Source organism: Somniosus microcephalus, chromosome 18, assembly GCF_052327205.1.
Source record: "Somniosus microcephalus isolate GS21.2 chromosome 18, FLI_Smic_1.0, whole genome shotgun sequence".
NCBI classification, from domain to species: Eukaryota; Metazoa; Chordata; class Chondrichthyes; order Squaliformes; family Somniosidae; genus Somniosus; species Somniosus microcephalus.
The window spans coordinates 54,637,647-54,660,226 of NC_141004.1; the positions used below are offsets into that span (position 1 = coordinate 54,637,647).

The window sequence follows — 22,580 nt, forward strand, 5'->3', positions numbered from 1 at the left end:
GCATAAACTCCCATAACCATTACTTTTAACACACAATGCACCAGCCCGGAGAGAAATGGAAGCTTTTACTGAGTGGGTTTTTTTTTTGTGGAGATGTGGGTTTTGGATGAAGAAGTTTGCAGTGCCACATGAAATCTGCAGCAATTACATAAGTTATCTGGAGTATTATTATGAATGCCAGTAACACTCCGTAATTGAGTTTTTACTCAGGAGAGCTCTAATTAAGTCTCCTTTAATGGAATGTACACATCTCTGCTGAACAATCCCTTTTCATAGACTGTATTTGAGGCATAGTGTGTCTTGCAGAATTACTCAGTGGTGTGTTTTTAATTGTACTGTTATGCTGACTGGACAAAAGCTCCAATCAATACAAATGCACAACTCGACAACTTTCTCCACCAGCTTTCTCCTCCCCCTGAAGGTGTTGCATCCTTGCTGCTGCTGTTCCACAAGCACTGGTCACCCTCTGATATCCTTCGTGTGTCAGCCTTGATCAGCTTTTTGATTGCAAAGGGCATCACAGACACACCAGATCTTGTTCTTCCACACACTGACATTCCAACCCGGGTTGCTAGATAGTACTCGGGAGCAGGAGTTCTGGTTAATTTAACCTTCCGTAACCAAGAGTGCTGAAGCCAATTCTAGAGTCTCTGCTCAGATTGTGGAGTTATTGGGTGGGCCATTCTTTGAGTTAAGGGGGTAATTTTAACTATGGTGTACAATGGGTGATATCGAATTGGCCGCCCATTATACACCAGACACGATTTTCCTTTCCATTGAAGTCAACAGAAGAGAAAATCAGGCAAGGCGTATAACGGACGGCCAATTCAATATCGCCCATTTTACACCATCGCCCACAGTTTAAAATTACCCCCAGAGTCAGAACCAATGCTCGTACCTGCCAGAACCTTAGCTGCTCTTTGAGTGTGTTTTTTTTTAATGTCTAATGCTAGTGTCAGCCATGCCTCAGGTGGTCGCACTCTCTGAGTCAGAAGGTTGTGGGTTCGAGTCCCACTTCAGAGACCAGAACACCAAATCCAGTCTTGACACTAGTGCAGTGCTGAGGGAGTGCTGCATTGTCCGAGGTGTCGTCTTTCGGACGAGACGTTAAACCAAAACCTTGTCTGCCCATCTGTGGATGTAAAAGATCCCACGGCACTAGTTCGAAGAAGAGCAGGGGCGTTCACCCCGGTGTCCGGGCCAATATTTATCCCTCAACCAACATCACTAAAATAGATTTTCTGGTCATTTATCTCATTGCTGTGGTAACCTGCTGTGTGCAAATTGGCTGCCGCGTTTCCTAACTGTGACCATGCTTCAATAGGTACTTCATTGGCTGTGAAGCTTTTTGGACATCCTGGGGTTGTGAAAAGCGCTATAGAAATGCAAGTTCTTTCATCTTTCTTTATTCGTGACCATTAAAGTCAAATAACATTGAAAGAATTAAGAGATAATGAAACAGAAAGTTGGGGGGGGGGGGAATAATAATACAAAAAGAAGGAAATTTGGACTCCCCTTTGTACAGGAATTTGTAAATTTACTGATGAGGGCAACAAATCCCAATTTTTGATGAATCGTAGAATGGGAGACCATTCAGCCCAGATTCTGTAGGGTTCCTTTCTGAAGACAGCTAACCTCAAATAAACTGGCCCTGATGTGAAGTGGCGATCCTACTCTGTGAAGTCTGAGAAAGACTGCCTGTTTTCAGCTCATTCACACAGACAGTGGTGTACAGCATACGTGGGGGAGGCTGAGCCGGCTGTGCCATGAGACATCTGACACAGAAATAATGTTTCATGAAAGATAAAAGGAGATGGCAGCAGTATGATGGATTTTGTAATGTGACGGACAGAATAGAAACAGCAGACTGAGAAACTAAGGGAAATCAGTGCAGGTAAGTCAGACAAGTGAATGAAAGCCCAAAAAAATACTGTAAAGAGAGAACGAAAATAAATGTTTTGCTTAACCTTGCATTTTTAATTTCCCTGTGTTCCCATAATTGAGAGGAAACCATGGAAACAATTTCATTATTTCCACACTTTTGTCTTATGTTGACATGAGAAAATATGGAGGAAATACAAGATACAACACATACTAAAATTACTGTGGTGCACAAGACAAGTCTGATTGTAATATGGAAGCAATTGGCAAGATATTAAACATTTGACTAAGTTATTTCTGTCCTATTTATTGCCACCTGATGCTTTTATTTTCTCTCCCTCCCTTTCACATACATCCATACCTGAATAGGGATAGAAGAAGGACCATATTAGTCAATGACACAATCTGGGGTTCAATTACATCAACTGTTACCACAGCAACATGATTTCTGCAAGTCCTATTAACACACACATCACATTAAAGCTTTCAAATCCGCCCTAGCCATCAAATGTTTATCTGTGTGCAAATTTATTAAGTCTTTTTAAACGTTCGAAGTTGCATTAACTTCCCCATAGTGACACCTCAGAGCAAAAAGAAACAGGGCTCTGAAATTCTGGGGGCCATGGAGGGTGGAAATGCGGAATGATCCTAACAGAGTTGGCAAAACATTTTTGTGTTTCCGCTCGCCTTCCGTGTCAGAAGCTGGCCACAGCACCTTCTGGATGGGTCACTTCTGTTAGTTTCACATATCAAGTCTTTGGAAGTAGGAAGCTGTGACAGAAACAAAACCAACTGTTACGAGCACAACAACCTAAGCAAATGCATGATTCAACATCATGTGGCTGACCTGAAAGTATACTTTTATTTGCCTTTTGCAGTGAGATACATGACCTGGTCCATGCTTATGGTTGCTGATCTCTGGCTGTCCTTGTGGCACTCGTCACTGCCGCCTTACGAGCAGCAACCCCAACTGTCCCATCCTACTCTCTCGTCGGCCAGCATGCCTGCTGGGGGCTAATCTTCTCTACTTCCTTCCTGTCCCACTCACCCCTCCCAGTGCTGACCCTGTGGAACCTGGCAGTGGGTCAGCTATCACCGCCCCTCTCCGCATCTCCCTCCAGAATGTCCGTTCACTTGTGAACAAGGCCCTTGTCATCCATGAGCTTATTGTGGGTGATTGCATTGATATCATGGCCTTGACGGAAACCTGGCTGAGGGAGATGTCACCTGCCCCCTAAATGAAGCCTCCCTGCCTGGCTACACCTTCCACCACTTGCCCCGCCCAAACCGCCTTGGTGGCGGTGTGGCTCTTATCACCAAATCACACCTTGATCTGTCCTCCTCCTCTGGCACCTTCTCCTTTTGAGCATCTCATCTTGTTCCCCCCCTCTTGCCTCCCATTTCAAATCCTCGTTCTTTACTGCCCACCAAAGTGCCATGCCAATTTTCTTACCGAGATACCTTCACTGTTTTATTCCCTCAGCCTATGCAACGAGCGACTTCCCGTCCTCTGTGATTTCACCCTCCATCGGAACTCATTATGCTCTCTTTTCTCTGAGTTCACTGCCCTCCTACCCTCCCTTAATCTCTCCCTCCATATAAACTCCCCTACCCATGTTCACTGCCTTGACCTTGCCATCTCACATGGCCTTGCTGCTCTCATCGTGTCAATCACAGATGACCACTTCCTTTTGTCGCTCGCCACTCACATCCCCCTCACATCAAAATCCCAACTGTCTAGCCTTTGGCCCTCTATTCACTACAGCATTTCTGCAGCTACTGATCTGCTCAACCACACTTCCTCACCTCTACATTTGATGCCCAGTCCCCATTAAAACCATTACTCTCTCTCACCCTGGTTTTTCGTCCTGGTACGGCCCTTATCTCCGCTCCCAAGGGACACAGACTTGAATGTATATGGCGGACAACTGGTTTAGCCATCCATTGCCAGATTTGGCTGGACCACATAAAGCACTACTGGGCCCTGCTCTCCTCTGCCAAGACTGCTCACTATTCCAGGATATTCCTGAAATGCAAAGATAAACCCCCGGCTTCTTTCCTCTACTACAAACCTTCTTAAGCCCCTCTCCCCTACCTCATGGACTTCTTTGTCACGAAGATTGAGACCATCCGTTCAGCTGCCTCTGCTGCTTCCCTTCCTTCCCCTAGCCCACTGGGCCAAACTTCCTCGAAGGATCCCCCTGCCCTAGCCCTGAACTCGCATCTTTCTCTAGTTTCTCTCCTATCTCCCCTCATACCCTATCCGAGCTCATCTTGTCCATGAGACCCACCTCCTGCTCCCTCAACCATATTCCCACCAAACTGCTGACCACCCAACCTCCCTCCCTGGCCCCCATGTTAGCTGATATTGTTAATGGTCTCTCTCCTCCGGGACTGTCACCCTCACCTTCAAATCTGCCGCCTCGCCCCTCCTCAAAAACAACCCTTGACCAACATTCCCTTTAGGCTGCGCAACACTCTGCAGCTCCTGCGCAGCCGGTGAGCTGATTTTTAAATAGGGAAAAACTGTGCATGCGCGGTACTTTGGGCCATGCATCCCCTTAAAGGGGCCGCGCACCCAAAAAAATTAACGGGAACGTTGCCCTTGACTGCTCTGTCCTTGCAAACTTCTGCCCCATTTGCAACCTCTCTTTCCTCTCAAGTCCTTCAACATGCTGTCACCTCCCAAATCTGTGCCCATCTTTCCTGGAACTCCATGTTTGAATCCCCCCAGGGTTTCCACCCCTGCCAGAGTACCGAAACGGCACTTAGCTGAAAAAGCAGCAACAACTTGTATTTATATAGCGCCTTTAACGTAGAAAAATGTCCGAAGGTGCTTCACAGGAGCATTATCAAACCTAATTTGACACCGAGCCACATGGGATATTAAGGCAGTTGACGGTAGGTTTTAAGGAGCATCTTAAAGGAGGAAAGAGAGGTGGAGAGGTCTAGGGAGGGAATTCTGAAGCTTCGGCCTTGGCAGCTGAAGACACAGCCGCCATCGCTGGAGCAATTAAAATCGAGGCTGCTCAAGAGGCCAGAATTGGAGGAGCGCAGATATCTCTGAGGGTTGAAGGGCTGGAGGAGATTACAGAGATAGGGAGGGGCGAGGCCATGGAGGATTTGAAAATAAAGGATGATAATTTAAAAATGAAGGCGTTGCTTAACCGGGAGCCAATGTAGGTCAGCGAGCGCAGGGGTGATGGGTGATCGAGACTTGGTGCGAGTTAGGACACGGGCAGCCGAGTTTTGGATGACCTCGAGTTTACAGAGGGTAGAATGTGGGAGGCCAGCCAGGAGTGCATTGGAATAGTCAAGTTGGAATAATGACGATTCCTTCTAAGTATAGAAAAGTTTTGCATCTAATCTACATCTTATCCATGGCATTGAGTGTCCGCTACAGGCATGCAATGCCACAGGAGAGACACGTGTAATAGTAGAATTGGTTTGTCCAGTTGTTGGCCCTCTAGTGCTGAGACTGGAATGTCTCCCAATGCTTTTAAAGGTCACAGGTTGAAAAGTATGATGTTATTGGTTTGAACACTCTGCAGTGATTAGGGAATGTATTGTTGCAATGAGATAACAGTTAATCTTTAACCTTGAACACCTTAGACAGGCACATGTACTTTGAAAGTTTATTGAAGGAAACATACAGAAGTTATTTGAGAATTATTCCTGTAGCTGATTTATGATGAAGTAACTTATCCATTTGAAGAGCTTTCTGACCGGTTCATTCAAAGCATTAATGCCCGATTGAGCAGCCTTTTTGCAGCTCTGAGTACAGCTGGCCAGCAGGAACGCTATCTCACTGATCAGGTGAATTAATTTTACAAAATACTGCGCATGATTGAAAAGGGAAGTGAATTGTACGTGGGCTGTGTGCTTTCAACCAACTCACGGGTGTAAACCTTTTAGGTTGGAACGAACTACACTCCAGATAAACTCATTTAGATTTCTGTTTTTGCTATTTTTTGTTTGTTTGACGGAAACAGTAACATTTCACAGCCCGACAGCCTCCGAATAAAATTAATGCAATTCAATTCTGTATTGATTGCAACTGAGTTTCTCTTGTACCCACCTACTGCTTTATTTCCATGCTGCGTGCCCACATTCGAGCACCTCCATCTCGTGGAAATGACTCATTTCTGCTTAGATTTTTATCAGCACTAAAGTTAAAAAATAACCAGAAGGCTGTGTCTGCCATGTCTGTGTCTGTTTTATAGGCATATTTATGTGCGTCGTTTCCTACAGTAAGTAACTAAACAGTGGCCTTAAAGGAAGAGGCCAGGTTAAACACTGCTCCATCATGGCTGCCACAACCTTGCTATGAGCAATGCTATGGGAGATTGGCTGGTATTGTTTTTCAATTAGATGGTATGTGAAAGTTGTGGAGGTGGAATCTTTTTACACTCTCCCTTTCCGCACTGACTGTACAATTGGTTTTAATCTGTTCTCTAATGATGTCTTTAAAGAAAGCCTGTTGATTACCTATGTTGCAGCTGGCTGGATTGTAACAACCCCAGAAACATTCTTAAAGCAACATTACCGAAATACTGGATCTTACCCTTCCAGGCTCAGCATCTATAAGTGCCAGGCAATGACTATCTCCAACAAACTAGAGTCTAGCCACCGCCTCTTGACATTCAATGGCATTACCATCACCGAATCCCCCACCATCAATATCCTGGGGGTCACCATTAACCAGAAACTTAACTGGACCACCCACATAAATAATGTGGCAACAAGAGCAGGTCAGAGGCTGGGTATTCTGTGGCGAGTGTCTCACCTCCTGACTCCTCAAAGCCTTTCCACCATCAACAAGGCACAAGTAAGGAATATGATGGAATACTCTCCACTTGCCTGGATGAGTGCAGCGCCAACAACACTCAAGAAGCTCGACACCATCCAGGACAAAGCAGCCCGCTTGATTGGCTCCCCATTCACCACCTTAAACATTAATTCCCTCTACCACCGGCGTACCGTGGCTGCAGTGTGTACCATCTACAAGATGCACTGCAGCAACTCGCCAAGGCTTCTTCGGCAGCACCTCCCAAACCCGTGACCTCTTCCACCTAGAAGGACAAGGGCAGCAGGCGCATGGGAACACCACCACCTCCAAGTTACACACCATCCTGTCTTGGAAGTATATCGCCGTTTGTTCATCGTCGCTGGGTAAAATCCTGGAACTCCCTCCCTAACGGCACTGTGGGAGTACCTTCACCACATGGACTGCAGCGGTTCAAGAAGGCGGCTCACCACCACCTTCTCAAGGGCAACTAGGGATGGGCAATAAATGCTGGCCTTGGAATACAGAAAAACGCATTGTGTGGTCAGCTTATTTCAACTACAGTATTGCTTTGTTCTGGTTAAAGTATTTTTGCATTCTACCTTTTCCAAGCCATATCCTGTTTCCACCCCAGTGTGTGGATGCACTTGTTCTAGCACAGGTCACTGAATCATGCTCAGGAAGCAGGAACACTGGCTGATTTTTCTCCTATTCCCCACTGACCACTAAATGTGACATCACAGTAGTTTCTCCAACTCTGCAGTGGCGAAGGATTGCACTTCAGACCTGCCTGGTTTGTGTGGCTCAATATTGCATTGGAAGAAACAGCAAAGCGCTTCACAACCAACTAAGTACTTTTGAAATGGAGTCACTGTCATAATGTAGGGAAATACGGCAGCCAATTTGCGCACAGCAAGATTCCACAGATAAGCACGATAGATGACCAGATTTAGTGGTACTGTTTGAGGGATAAATGTTGGCCAGGACACCGGGAGAACTCCCATACCCTTCTTCAAAAAGTACGATGGGTTCTTTTATATTCCCCTGACCTTGGTTTAAGGTCTCATCCAAGGACTGAATCACTGACAGTGCAGCACTCCCTCAGTACTGCACTAAAGTGTCAGCCTAGATAACATGCTCAAGTCTCTGGAGTGAGGCTTGAATTCACAAAGTTCTGACTCAGAGGCGAGAGTGCTACCACTGAACCAAGGCTAGCACTTTAAAATCACATTGGGCATTTCATTTACCATTTTGGAACTTCAGGGTTAATGATTTTTACTTAATTTTAGGTGTCACGGACACTGGAAGGTTCAGTATGTAAACTGTGATGGTCATTTAAAAATAAAACTCATCTCAAAGGCAAAGGTTTAGCCCATTCAAACACTACAAAATCTGCTTTTAATATTAGCTTAAAGGTTGGGTGTTTTAAGTCAAGTGTTTGTGCATCTGTAAGATAATGAATTCACGTTTTAATTGTTGGCTTTGCAGCACAGATAGCCACGACTGTCAGAGTTGAAAGAAACTCAATCCCAGTCCTCGCAGCTGATGGTCTCACTCCTTTACCAACCTTGACAAATAATTGCACAGTTCCCAGTCTCTGTCAGTTAAAGTAAGCTCTACCATCATGAAACTTTTTCTATCATGAAAAGTTTCAAAAGTGCCAAACCAGCCTTTTGGATAAACTTTGCTCCGGATATAGTGCAGTTCCTGATGCAATTAAACTAGAGGTGTTTGAGTTATTGTGCTACAGACATATACTGACATATTAATTGGGACAAGAAGAATGACTAATGAGAAGTCATTGAACTAGCACAAGAATAGAGTCAAATCATGGGCTGATTATGTTGAGAAGTATACACTGTGGGCACAATACTGCAAGGAAAGTTGTAACTTCAGGGGAGTTCACACAATTCATCTGTGTAAAGGCTGGAAAGTATGGAGTGTACCTGTCACCGGCCTCCCGAGTGAGGAAGATAGAATGATCCAGCTAGGTAGATATTCTCTTCTCTGTAGGTTGGTGACAAGTGCACCGAATACGTCAAGAGATATCAGCCCCTGCAGTTACACCTGCCCATACTATCAATCATCTAGCTTAGAATAGAATAGAATAGAAATTATGGCAAACACAATTGCATTAAATAGGGTTCCAGTGTACAAGGGTTTCTGGTTCAAAGAATCTTTGATATGCTCAAGATTGAATCAGGCTGTCGCATCCCTTTGCAAAACGTTTGCGATAGTTAGACAAATTAGAAGATTGAATTTTCATTTGTAAACAAGGCACAATATTACAACGTTACCTTAATAATTGTTACATTTTGACAAAGCAACTCAAATTTGCACCAATTAAGCTGCTTTTTAAAAAGTCGCGTAAATAACTGACTTGTCTTGAAAGCTACTTGTATCTAGGGATCAAGCCAGCTTGGTTTGATTCTTTTCCAAGAATAAGGCACAGAAAGGAGAGTGGCAGTGGGACAAGAGACTGACTGGCCTGTTCAACCAGTTTATTTATCTCCTAATAACCATTTTGTAAGAAATGACGTGAAGCAGTTAAATCACTTTACTGTGGGTGGTTTGAAAGAGAAAAAGGACTTGCATTTATATAGCGCCTTTTGCGACCTCAGGATCTCCCAAAGCGCTTTACAGCCAATGAAGTACTTTTGAAGTGTAGGCACTGTTGTAATGTGGGAAACGCGGCAGCCAATTTGCGCTCGGCAAGCTCCCACAAACAGCAATGTGATAATGGGCAGATAATCTGTTCTTTTAGTGGTATTGATTGAGGGATAAGTACTGGCCAGGACACCGGGGATAACTCCCCTGCTCTTCTTCGAAATAGTGCCATGGGATCTTTTACCTGAGATCACAGACGGGGCCTCGGTTTAACGTCCCATCAAAAGGCGGGTTTAGATCCCTCTGTCTACTCCCTAGACATTTCAGTTTTCCTGCCGCATTACTTTCTGCAGTGGGCAATGCAGGTGGGTCTCCTGTTCCCAGACCAATGCTAGTGCCAATCCAAACCAGTAGGGGGTGAGGCAAACCAGTAGGGGGTGAGGCAAACAAGAACACAAGTACAGTTAGTGACCACTATAGGAATCGAGTAAACACTGTCGCCAACTAACACTGAGTGTTAGAGACCTTTTCAGCTTTAGCTCCACACATTATTTCTCTCAAAGTAGCAAAGATTTCCAGACCGTAATTTTTTATTTTAAAATAATAATTCTTCTTTTTCTCTCTCTTTATCTCTCGAGAGCAGTGACTCGTGTACGGGGAAGGTTCCTTGGGTATTGGCAGCCCCTTTTGTCATTCTTCTTATGTACAGTAAATATTCGGCAGCTATTTGAGCATGGGGCCCATCATAATGAAGCCTGGTACTCTCTCCACCTGTTGTCCCACGTACTGTACTTTGTTCAATAGTCTCCTTGCAAAATGATGCCGCCATCGCTTTACCTGAAGACTTGACCTCCAAATTGACAAGAGTTTCTTCTGTGTGTTTTTCAGAGTGAGACTGTAAACAGCCCTGACTCATGATCAACTTGGAAAGATCCTGCTGCAATGAGATGCTACTGGAAACGATCAGTAACTACTGTTGGTTCCTTCCTGTTTCTTTGTCTTTTCATGTACCTCTGTACGAAGGATGAAGAGGGGAGTGTGTTGGTGAGTATTCTAGGTGGCACAATGTGAACGGAGCCCACTTTGTACCAGTTTTTTTTTTGACAGTCTTTGATGGTTGCCTGCCAGGAGTGGCTGAGTTACCCTGTGAAGGTGGGGATTGTTCAAGTGCATTCCACTTGACAAATCACACCTTCCCATACAACGGGTCATTGTGTATCAGGCTGGCTGCAAACTTAGAAACATAGAAACATAGAAGATAGGAGCAGGAGTAGGCCATTCGGCCCCTCGAGCCTGCTCTGCCATTCAATGCGATCATGGCTGATCATCCAAATTCAGTACCCTGTCCCTGCCTTCTCCCCATATCCCTTGATCCCTTTAGCCTTAAGAAATATATCCAACTCCTTCTTGAATATATTTAATGAATTGGCCTCCACTGCCTTCTGCCCACAGGTTCACCACTCTCTGGGTGAAGAAATTCCTCCTCATCTCTGTCCTAAATGGCGTACTCCTTATCCTTAGACTGTAACCCCTGGTTTTGGACTCCCTGACCATCGGGAACATCCTTCCTGCATCTAGTCTGTCCAGTCCTGTTAGAATTTTATAAGTTTCACTTCTGTCAACACCAAACCTAAGAAACCTTCCCATTGGTGTGTGCATTCTAACCGAGATCTTATAGTGAGAAGAGGGCGGTCAGCTTCTGTCCTCCAAAGGGTTGGGGAACTTGACATCGTTCATGGTGCAGCAAAACATTCCATATACATTTACCATTCATATACCGTGTCACTAAGACGAGTTCTCCCCAGCACAATACATGGAGCAGGGTAATCCCCATCCACATTTAAGCGAAAGCTACATATTTCTAGCAGCTCCTGATATTCTAGAAATAGCACAGTTGCAGCTCAGACATACATTTGTGCTTTCTCTGTAGTTTTGTAAATTGTCTGCATCAAGGGAGAAATAATGACTTCTCCCGAGCTCATACTGATAATATGGTCTACAATATTTTCCTGCACATTTCCTTCTGAGAATGAATGCCTCCTCTCAAACAATGTAGCTCCGCTTCATCGTCCCACCTCAGAGGAGTATCCCAATAGTCCTGAACATGCGACTAACGTCAAGACCAACAGGCCAATTGAGCTCTTGTATTTTATGGAAATACGGAACCCAAAGAGATTAAAACAGTGTTGTCCAGTGCATTAGCTACGAGTCACGTGGTGAATTGCATTTCTGATCAGTAAATAAAAATGTGTAATAGACGCTGTAGTTGGACATGTGATCTCAATACGCGCCTCTGCATCTGTGTTTTAACCTTTTTGTGCATTTGTTGGTAAAATGACAACAACAACAACTTGTATTTATATAGCGCTTTTAATGTAGTAAAATGTCCCAAGGTGCTTCACCGGAGTATTAAAAGACAAAAAATTTGACACCAAGCCACATAAGGATAAATTAGGGCAGGTGACCTAAAGCATGGTCAAAGAGGTAGGTTTTAAGGAGCGTCTTAAAGGAGGAAAGAGAGGTGGAGAGGTTTAGGCAGGGAATTCCAGAGCGTAGGGCCTAGGCAACAGAATGCACGGCCACCAGTGGTTGAGCGATTATAATCAGGGATGCTCAAGAGGGCAGAATTAGAGGAGCGCAGATATCTCTGGCGGGGGGGGGGGTGGGAGGCGTTGTGGGGCTGAAGGAGATTAGAGCTAGGGAGGGGTGAGGCCATGGAGGGATTTAAAAGAAGGATGAGAATTTGAAATCAAGGCGCTGCTTAACCGGGAGCCAATGTAGGTCAGCGAGTACAGGGGAGATGGGCAAACGGGACTTGGTGCGAGTTAGGACATGAACAGCCGAGTTTTGGATGACCTTAAGTTTACGTGGGGTGGAATGTGGGAGGCCAGCCAGGAGTGCATTGGAATAGTCAAGTCTAGAGGTAACAAAGATGAATAGCAGAGCGTGCGAGTGTTTTTTGATTGTTTTGAGTGCTTTACTTCCTTGGTTACGGAATGGCAGTAGATGTTTGTTAATTAATAAATATACACATGTGTAACTCACCTGTGTGAGTGTTTGTAAGACGGTTTCTCCTAAAATTAGTGCAAGTGACTAAAACATTGTTGCCGTAGCCATACCTGTGGCTAGTGAGTGATTTCTATTGGACAACACTAGTTTAATAGAACCTCCGGAACTAGAAAGTTGAAGTCCTGTTCATGCTGCGTCAGACACTGTGTGATAAGTATCTAGCATGTTGACAAAAAAGTAACTCGGTATTCTTCAAAGCAAATGAAAAACGGTGGGGCACAATCAAAATTCAAAAGAAATAATCATTCCATCTAGTGTAAGATTAAAAGAGTTGACATCAGATAATTCTTGTGAGGAGGAGGGCGATGTTTGAAGTGCAACTTTATTCTGACCCAGAGATGTTGATGGCAGTAGTCTTGTTTAATACTTACCATGGAGATAAACTGTAATGAAAAAAGTTAGGGGGTGGGGGGGGCGGCGGGGTACACAGAGATAAATGAAGCTGACTGGGAAGTAACAGACTGACGTCTTTAGTTTTATATGTTCCCATTTCCAAATGGAGTTTTCCCTAAGAAAACTGCTATGACCCACAAACAATAGGGAATGCAGGCGAATACCTGTGCTTGATGTGTAATGTATGCAAATTAAATATAGGCAAGTTGTTACCAAGTCTCACTTTCACTTAAATTAATTAATACTAATGTAATTATTTCTTGTGTTAATCTGGCTTTAAGCAATTACTGTGGCATATAATAGGATCCCAAGAGTCCAGCACGAGGCAAGCAAATCTCCTTGTTTATAATGAGAGGCCAATATTATTAGTCTGACTCTGTTAATAGGCACATCTGCCTAACATTGTGTTTTATTAGAATTATTTCTTGCTCTGATGCATTGGCTTTGTGCTCCACCCTGATGCACCCCTCGTATGCGACATGTAGTACCTGTAGAATTTGACATAGTCCGAGCAGACCCAAGTTAAGCTGCTGCCTACCAGCTTGCTATGACCCAGAGACAGTGGAGCTCTGTGCAAAAAAAGCCACGGTTTTTAAATGTGGAACAGTAGCAGGGATTGCCCAAGGTCTCCCTGGTTTACAAGCAGCCATTCCTCCAGTCACTGAATTCCATTATAATAGTGCCTTTTGCATATCCTAAAGTACTTTACAGTCAATAAAATACTCTTGAAGTGTCGTCGCTGTTGCCAAACTGGGTGGCAGAACCAAAAACAAACCTGCACAATGGTGCAGAAATTTATTCTACCTTCTATTGTGACACTGAGTCACAGGATAATGTTCAACTTAAGGGGCGAAATTCGTCTCCTTCGCGCCTGCCGTTAGCGCCTCCGGGGGGTGCTATTGGTGCGCAAATGGGTTATCACCCGGGGAGCAAAAAAAAGCGCCTCCCGCGAAATTCGGCTGAGGCGCTACCTGATAGCGCTGCGCCCCCGGCGATGACGTCATGGCCATGCGCCACAACCCCTCGGCGCCCCATCGCGTCCCCTTACCGCCCCGCGGCAGAAATTCGGCTACGCCCCTTGAGGCTGCCACGGGCGTGTCAGCGCCAGCCTCGTGGGTCGTGATCCGGCCCGACCTCCGCTCATGGGGCAGTATTTAAAGGGGAGGTCCGGTCGCGACCCACGCTGCCATTTTCTTTTTTTTTTGGCCCACCTCCAGGTCGGCCCTCTGTGGTGGGCCGTGGCGTGGTCCTGGCTGCCATTGTGCAGCCCGGCACCACGCCGCCCTGGTGGCCTCGTGTGGGCCATTGGAGGCCCTGCAGAGTGCGCAGCGGCCCTCCCCTTTAATTACTTCCAATTTGGCCCATGGCCAGGGACAGGAGGGTGTGACTACAAGCGAGGCAGGTATTGGGATCCAGGAGGTAGTGATGGAGGAGCCTCAGCCCTTGGCCTTGCCCAACAGGTATGAGATTCTTGCACCCTGTGTGGACGAGGCCAGGGACTGCAGGGAGGATGAGCAAACTGACCACAGCACCGTGGTACAGGGAGCCATTCAAGTGGGGGGAGCAAAAAGAAAAGTTGTAGTGATTGGGGACAGTATAGTGAGGGGGATAGATACTGTTCTCTGCAGCCGAGAGCGTGAGTCCCGAAGGCTATGTTGCCTGCCCGGTGTCAGGGTAAAGGACATCTCCTCTGGGCTGGAGAGAAACTTGGAGTGGGAGGGAGAAGATCCAGTTGTCATGGTCCACGTAGGTACCAATGACATAGGTAGGACAAAGAAAGAGGTTCTGCTGAGAGAGTATGAGCAGCTAGGGGCTAAATTAAAAAGCAGAACCACAAAGGTAATAATCTCTGGATTACTACCTGAGCCACGAGCGAATTTGCATAGGGTAAATAAGATAAGAGAAATGAACGAGTGGCTCAAAGACTGGTGTGGGAGATATGGGTTTAGATTTGTGGGGCACAGGCACCAGTACTGGGATAAGAGGGAGCTGTTCCGTTTGGACGGGCTTCACTTGAACCATGCTGGGGCTAGAGTCCTGGTGAATCGAATAACTAGGGCTGTAGAGAGGGCTTTAAACTAAATAGTGGGGGGGGAGGATCCAGGTGAGCGGGAAAATAAAAAGGAAATGAGAAAGCAATAGAGCAGGCTAGAGATGGGGGAAATAATAACCAGAGTGTGACAGGAAGGGACAGAATGTTTAAAAATAAGAGTGTAACAGAAAAAAGGGCCAAAACAAGGAAAAATGGTAAAAAGACTAAGTTAAAAGTTCTATATCTGAATGCATGCAGCATTCGTAACAAGATAAATGAGTTGACGGCACAAATAGATACAAATGGGTATGATCTGATCGCCATTACAGAGACGTGGTTGCAAGGCAACCAGGGCTGGGAGCTGAATATTCCAGGGTATTTGACAATTCGGAAGGATAGAAAGAAAGGAAAGGGAGGTGGGGTGGCTTTTAAGGTGAAAGATGGGATCAGTGCAGTGATGAGAAGTGATATTGGCTCAGAAGATCAAGATGTAGAATCGGTTTGGGTGGAGATAAAAAATAATAAGGGGAAAAAGTCTCTGGTGGGCGTAGTCTACAGGCCTCCGAACAGTAGCAATGCTGTTGGACAGAGTATGAATCAACAAATAATGGAGGCCAGTAAAAAGGTACGGTAATAATCATGGGTGATTTTAATCTCCATATTGATTGGACAAATCAAATTGGCCATGGTAGCCTAGAGGAGTTCATAGAGTGCATCCGGGATGTTTTCCTAGAACAGTATGTAATGGAATCAACCAGGGAGCAGGCTATCTTGGATCTGGTACTGGGTAATGAGACAGAATTAATAAATAAACTCATAGAAACATAGAAGATAGGAGCAGGAGTAGGCCATTCGGCCCCTCGAGCCTGCTCCGCCATTCAATGCGATCATGGCTGATCATCCAAATTCAGTACCCGGTCCCTGCTTTCTCCCCATGTCCCTTGATCCCTTTAGCCTTAAAAAATATATCCAACTCCTTCTTGAATATATTTAATGAATTGGCCTCTACTGCCTTCTGTGGTAGAGAATTCCACAGGTTCACCACTCTCTGGGTGAAGAAATTCCTCCTCATTTCTGTCCTAAATGGCTTACCCCTTATCCTTAGACTGTGACCCCTGGTTCTGGACTCCCCGACCATCGGGAAGATCCTTCCTGCATCTAGTCTGTCCAGTCCTGTCAGAATTTTATAAGTTTCAATGAGATCCCCTCTCCTAAACTCCAGCGAGTATAAGCCCAATCGACCCAATCTCTCCTCATACGTCATTCCTGCCATCCCAGGTATCAGCCTGGTGAATCTTCGCTGAACTCCTTCCATGGCAAGAACATCCTTCCTCAGATAAGGCGACCAAAACTGCACACAATACTCAAGATGTGGTCTCACCAAGGCCCTTTACAACTGTAGCAAGACACCCTTTTTCCTGTACTCAAACTCTCTCGCTACGAAGGCCTTCTTAACCGCCTGCTGTACCTGCATGCTTACCTTCCGCATGCTTACCTTCATAGTAAAGGATCCTCTAGGAAAGAGTGATCATAGCATGGTTGAATTTCAAATTCAGTTGGAGGGTGAGAAAGTTGTATCCCAAACCAGTGTCCTGATCTTAAACAAAGGCAATTATAATGGCACGAGGGCAGAACTGGCTAAAGTGGACCGGAAAAACAAATTAAAGGGTACGAAAGTTGAAATGCAGTGGCAGACATTTAAGGAGATATTTCATAATGCAACAAAAATATATTCCAGTGAGAAAGAAAGATTTTAAGAGAAGGGAGCACCATCCGTGGCTAACTAAGGATGTAAAGGATGGTATCAAATTGAAAACGAAGGCATACAATGTTGCCAAGATTGGTGGGAGACCAGAGGATTGGGAAATTTTTAAAAACCAGCAAAGGATGACTAAAAAAATAATAGAGAGAGAAGATGAATTATGAGAGTAAGCTGGCAAGAAACATTAAAACAGCTACTAAGAGCTTCTACAGGTATATAAAAAGGAAAAGGGTAGCTAAAGTAAACATTGGTCCCTTAGAAGATGTGACTGGGGAATTAATAATGGGGAAATGGCAGAGGCTCTGAACAAATATTTTGCACCTGTCTTCACTGTAGAAGACACTAACAACATCCCAATAATGGATAATCAAGGGGCCACAGGGAGTGGGGAACTAAAGACAATCACTATCACTAAAGAAATAGTACTCGGTAAAATAATGGGACTAAAAGACGACAAGTCCCCTGGACCAGATGGCCTGCATTTCAAGGTCTTAAAAGAAGTGGGTGCAGAGATAGTGGATGCATTGGTTGCAATATACCAAAATTCCCTGGACTCTGGAGAGGTCCCAGCGGATTGGAAAACTGCTAATGTAACACCCCTATTTAAGAAAGGAGGGAGACAGAAAGCAGGAAACTGTAGACCAGTTATCCTAACATCTGTCATTGGGAAAATGCTGGAGTCCTTCATTAAGGAAGCAGTAGCAGGGCATTTAGAAAAACATACTGCAGTCAAACAGAGTCAGCATGGTTTTAGGAAAGGGAAATCATGTTTAACAAATTTGCTGGAGTTCTTTGAGGATGTAACAAGCAGGGTGGACAAGGGTGAGCCAGTGGATGTGGTGAATTTGGATTTCCAGAAGGCATTCGATAAGGTGCCACATAAAAGGTTACTGCATAAGATAAGAGCTCACGGAATTGGGGGTAATATATTAGCATGGATAGAGAATTGGCTAACTAACAGAAAGCAGAGAGTCGGGATAAATGGGTCATTTTCTGGTTGGCAAACGGTAACTAGTGGGGTGCCACAAGGGTCGGTGCTGGGGCCTCAACTATTTACAATCTACATTAATGACTTGGATGAAGGGATCGAGTGTAATGTAGCCAAGTTTGTGGATGATACAAAGATGGGTGGGAAAGCAAGTTGTGCAGAGGACTCAAAGAATCTGCAAAGGGATATAGACAGGCTAGGTGAGTGGGCAAACATTTGGCAGATGGAGTATAATGTGGGAGAGATTACAAAATGCTACATTTCAGAGGGACCTGGGGGTCCTTGAGCATGAAACACAAAAAGTTAGCGTGCAGGTACAGCAAGTAATCAAAAAGGCAAATGGAATGTTGGACTTTATTTCAAGGGGGTTAGAGTATAAAAGCAGGGAAATCCTGCTACAACTGTATAAGGTATTGGTGAGACCACACCTTGAGTACTGCATACAGTTTTGGTCTCCTTACTTAAGGAAGGATATACTTGCATTAGAGGCAGTTCAGAGACGATTCACTAGGTTAATTCCAGAGATGAGGGGCTGGATTTTCATTCCAAAGTCGGGAAGGAGGCGGGACTACAACTTTCGGGTTTTAGTCCCGCCTCCATCGAGATGCGGCCAATCCACGCAATTTTCACTTGATTGACCTTGTTGAGCCCGCCCAGCGGTGTTTCACAGCTGTTTGAAGCTGTCAAACACTGACAGTCTTACTTCTAACCTGAGTCCTTCTACACAGACTCAGTTAGAAATATCGCTGGCACTGAAAGCTGAAGGCTGTCACTTTTGACAGATCGCAGCCGTTCTGCTTTCTGTGCCAGCTGAATGATGGACTCCCGAAGCCTCGAGGAAGGAAGGCTTTAAAGGTAAGCACAGGTAATTTAAACTTCTTTACACACTTTAGACACACCAAACACACTTACCTTTGCACTCATGCACCCATCACTCACCTGAACACCGACATCTCGACCCCTCCAAGTCCTTCAACCCGACGGCCCGACGACTCTAACCTGGCGTGGTTTGGAGCCGTTGGGAATCCCACATGACACCCTTCAAAATAGGGATTAGGCTGAAAACTACCTGTTAACTAACATGCAGTTAATTGGCACTAATCCCTTCCCGCCTCGGGTCTGCGGGTCCCAGTGCGGGGCAGGTACCCGCCTCCTTTGAAACTTACATTGAGGCGGGTTTTGGGCGGGATGGTGTCAGGACCCCCGAATTCGGGATTTTAGCCCCCCGCACGCCTAAAAGCCCACCTCACGGCACACTGAAAATCGACCCCGAGGTGTTTGACTTATGAGGAAAGGTTGAGCAGGCTGGGCCTATACTCATTGGAATTTAGAAGAATGAGAGGTGATCTTATCAAAACATATAAGATACTGAGGGGGCTCGACAGGGTAGATGCAGAGAGGATGTTTCCCCTCGTGGGGAAATCTAGAACTCGGGGGCACAGTCTCAGAATAAAGGGCCGCCCTTTTAGAACTGAGATGAGGAGGAACTTCTTCTCTCACAGGGCCGTAAATTTGTGGAATTCTCTGCCCCAGAGAGCCGTGGAGGCTGGGTCATTAAATGCATTTAAAGTGGAGATAGACAAATTTTTGCAAGATAAGGGAGTGAAGGGTTATGGGGAGCGGGCTGGGAAGTGTATTTGAGCCCAAGATCAGCCATGATCTTATTGAATGGCAGAGCAGGCTCGAGGGGCCAAGTGGCCTATTCCTGCTCCTATTTCTTATGTTCTTATGTTTAACTGAAGAGGAGGGGCGTTGAAACGCGGCAGCGCTCTGTGGAACCTCTGCGGAGCGCTGCCGATCGCTCCCCGACATCGCCTCAGTTACCGTCCCACTAGGAGGTGGAGCGCCCGAGATTGAGCTCCACTTCCTGGGCGGGGTGGTAAGGACAATTTTGCGGCGAGGGCAGGATGTCCCGCCACGCCAGCGTTACCGCCCTGAATCGGGGCGCGACCGAATTTCGCGCCCTTATTTGTAAACTTGCTCCCTCTGGTGGAGGCAATGGTAATGCAAACTGCTGAATTCTGGCAGGGCAGGGCTCTGAGACTCTCCTTTACAAAGATCAGCAAATAACCTTGGAGTTGTTCATTTTGAGCCTTGCTATTTAAGGGAACCTCTCGGCCCTTCTACTCGGGCATCAAGGACTTAATGCTGCTCTCTGTAGAAGAAGGACATTTATATACCACTTATTTATATAGCACCTCGCCACACCTCCCAGAACTGTCTCAAAGTGATTCGCATAAAATGAAGTAGGCCAGTGATAACACTTTTGCTCCTGAGTTCAGACCGGACTCCAGAATTTGAGCACGTAACCTAGGCTGACACTTCAGTACAATACTGAGAGAGTGCTGCATTGTCGGAGATGCCATCTTTCAGATGAGATGTTAAACTGAAACCCCATCTGCTTGTTCAGGTGGATGCAAAAAGATCCCATAGGATTGTTTTTCATTCAATCAACACTGCCAAAGAAAATCCTTAATTGGCTATTCATCTCATTTACCGTTTGTGGGACCATGCTGTTCGTACATTGGCTGCCGTGTTTGCCTACTTAACACTTCAAAAATTAATTGGATGCGAAGCAGTTTGGGATGTCCTTGGGAAATGATAAGGAGCTTGTTACAAATTTTGAGTCTGCCATAGATAGTCTCACAGGTTCAGTGGCGCAGGTTATTCCCGTGAGCAGACCTTGTGCCTCTTGTATCCCCAAGTTAACTCACACTGCCCAACAGCTACCTGTATGACGGGAGTAGGCCTTTGGCGTAGCGGTAGCATCCCCGCCGCTGGGCCAGAAGGCGTAGGGTTTCGAACCCCGCTCCAGACAGTCCCGGCAAGTGGAGTCGGAGCTCCGGCTCTAAATTCTGGGTTGACATTGTCCGTGGGTGTGGGTGGCCCCCCCACCCCCCCTTCGTATGGGTTGTGGGAGCCCGTAAAACCCTCCCGCCATAGGACTAACCACCCTAATGGCTGGTACAAAGATGGTTACGGTCACGGAAGGAGCATTAATCGCGGCCAGAAATCCTTCCACCACTTCATACAGTTCCCCAAAGGGAACAGTGTGAAGACACGTACGACGACGACCTGTATGATAACATAACCCGGGGGATATAGCAAGACAATTTGGATCCCATGAACCTACACATTCCCCTTGCATGTGTTTCCCCGATCTTTTGATAGGCAGAACTGAGGAACACTGGTACAAATTTGGCCACAACTCAAGAAGCTGCTTTATTTAGCAGGCTACGCAAGGCTGAACCAAAGTAGCAATTCCAGACTTTTTTTAAACTTCTCCTTCACATGACTACACAAAACAACAAAGACACACCAGGCGATCCAGAATAGCAGACAGAATATTCACTTTTCATATTAATTCCTTTTAGGTCCACCTGCTATATCTTAATACCCAGCTCAGGCCTTCTCACAGCCTTTGTTAGAGTGGACTGAATCTGAACATGGGTTATCCTCTCCTTTCTCTGTTAAGATTCCTCTTTGAGGTCAAAATTATCAGATTACCATGGCAACTGCCGCCCTGCTGAGTTTAAAATCAATCGAACTCACTCGTCCAGAATGGGTGTGAATGGTCACTGAAATGTCCCAACTCATTTTCGCTGCCTGAAGCCCGCTGGTTCAGACACGCAATTAAATCCTAAACTTAATCTCTCAGCCTTGTTATCCTGTAAATTTAACCCATTGAGAGCTAAGTTTAACGCAGCAATTGTATTTTTAACATAAATTACACCAAGCTCACCCCCACCCTTCATGGTGGCATAGTTGGACATCCCAAAATGTGACGTACCTTATAAATGCATGTTCTTCGTTGATGTAGTTAAACTGAAGATTGGAAAAGGGGGAAAGAAAACTTGCCATATCAATGTAAACAAAAATATGACTCCAGTATGAGCAATTAAGAGAGTTCTCTTGGCACATGTTCTTTTACTGATTCTGAACGTGAACATCTTCATACACAAAGCAACTATTTCTATATTAACAGAAAACACTGGAAAAACTCAGCAGGCCAGGCAACATCCGTGGAGAGAGAAATAGAGTCAATGTGTCAGGTCGGTGGCCCTTCATCAGAACTGTTCTGATGAAGGGTCATCAACCTGAAACGTTAACTCTATTTCTCTCTCCACAGATGTTGCCTGGCCTGCTGAGTTTTTCCAGCGTTATCTGTTGTTATTTTGGATTTCCAGCATCCGCAGTATTTTGCTATCGTATTTCTATATTACTTCAGCAAAGAACTAGATGGCTCACTTGTCCATGTTGAGCACCCTCTGCTTAAGGGCCTTTCCACTTGTGACGTGTTCTCCTTTGTGTGAAAGTGCAAAGGTTGCTAGTTGGGCCCATAAAGCAGGTATTACTGAAGCATGCACCTTTGATAATTGTCACACTTCCTGCTCAAGCTGCAACTTACGATTGTTTGCATTGTCTTTCAGGAAGAAGAAGAAAGGAGACTGGCCAAAGAAATAGCTGTACAGCAGCTGTATTCGGAGAGGAATGTGCAGAACTTCAGGGAGCTGATAAACTTTTCTGCACCTATTAATGTCACCTATCAGTATTTAGCAGGGTTTCCTTTATTGAAAAAGAGTAAGAGAAAAACTTTTTCTTAAAGTTGGTAATGTGTTAACTGTAAACTGGAAGGATTGGGAATTAACTAATAAATGTGAGAGCCACTTGGTCTAAAGTCTCCTGAAGCAGGAACTGTTACAAAAGAACATAAGAATTAGGAGCAGGAGTAGGACATTCGGCCCCTCGAGCCTGCTCCGCCATTCCATAAGATCATGGCTGATCTTCCTCAACTCCACTTTCCTGCCCGATCCCCATAACTGTTGCCTAGAACACAGCTACAGTTTCAAATTAACTAATATTTTTTTTCCTGCATTTGTCTTGTTTTATGGTGAACAATTTTGCTCTCATCCAAACCAGGGATTCCAGCGTTTCCACCAAGCACCTGAAGGTCTACTATAGCTTATGCTTCCATATTAGACACAACTTCTGCTTCGCTCCAAAAATGCCCCTTAACCCAAAACATAGCAAAGGACCCTCTATTGTACTGGATTCAAACATA

The 22,580-nt window shown here is 45.3% G+C and overlaps 1 protein-coding gene across 2 annotated transcripts in view; it reads left to right on the forward strand.

Annotated features, from left to right (window-relative positions):
* The window catches only part of LOC147105277 (alpha-1,3-mannosyl-glycoprotein 4-beta-N-acetylglucosaminyltransferase C-like), a 97,988-nt gene that overhangs the window by 65,997 nt on the left and 9,411 nt on the right, over positions 1–22,580 (forward strand). For both annotated transcript variants that reach the window (XM_086011462.1, XM_086011461.1), the window contains 2 exons: positions 10,163–10,318; positions 21,949–22,099. In XM_086011462.1, the coding sequence (XP_085867588.1) occupies positions 10,217–10,318; positions 21,949–22,099 (253 nt within the window). In that variant the 5' untranslated portion in view covers positions 10,163–10,216. The remainder of the gene's footprint in view (positions 1–10,162; positions 10,319–21,948; positions 22,100–22,580) is intronic.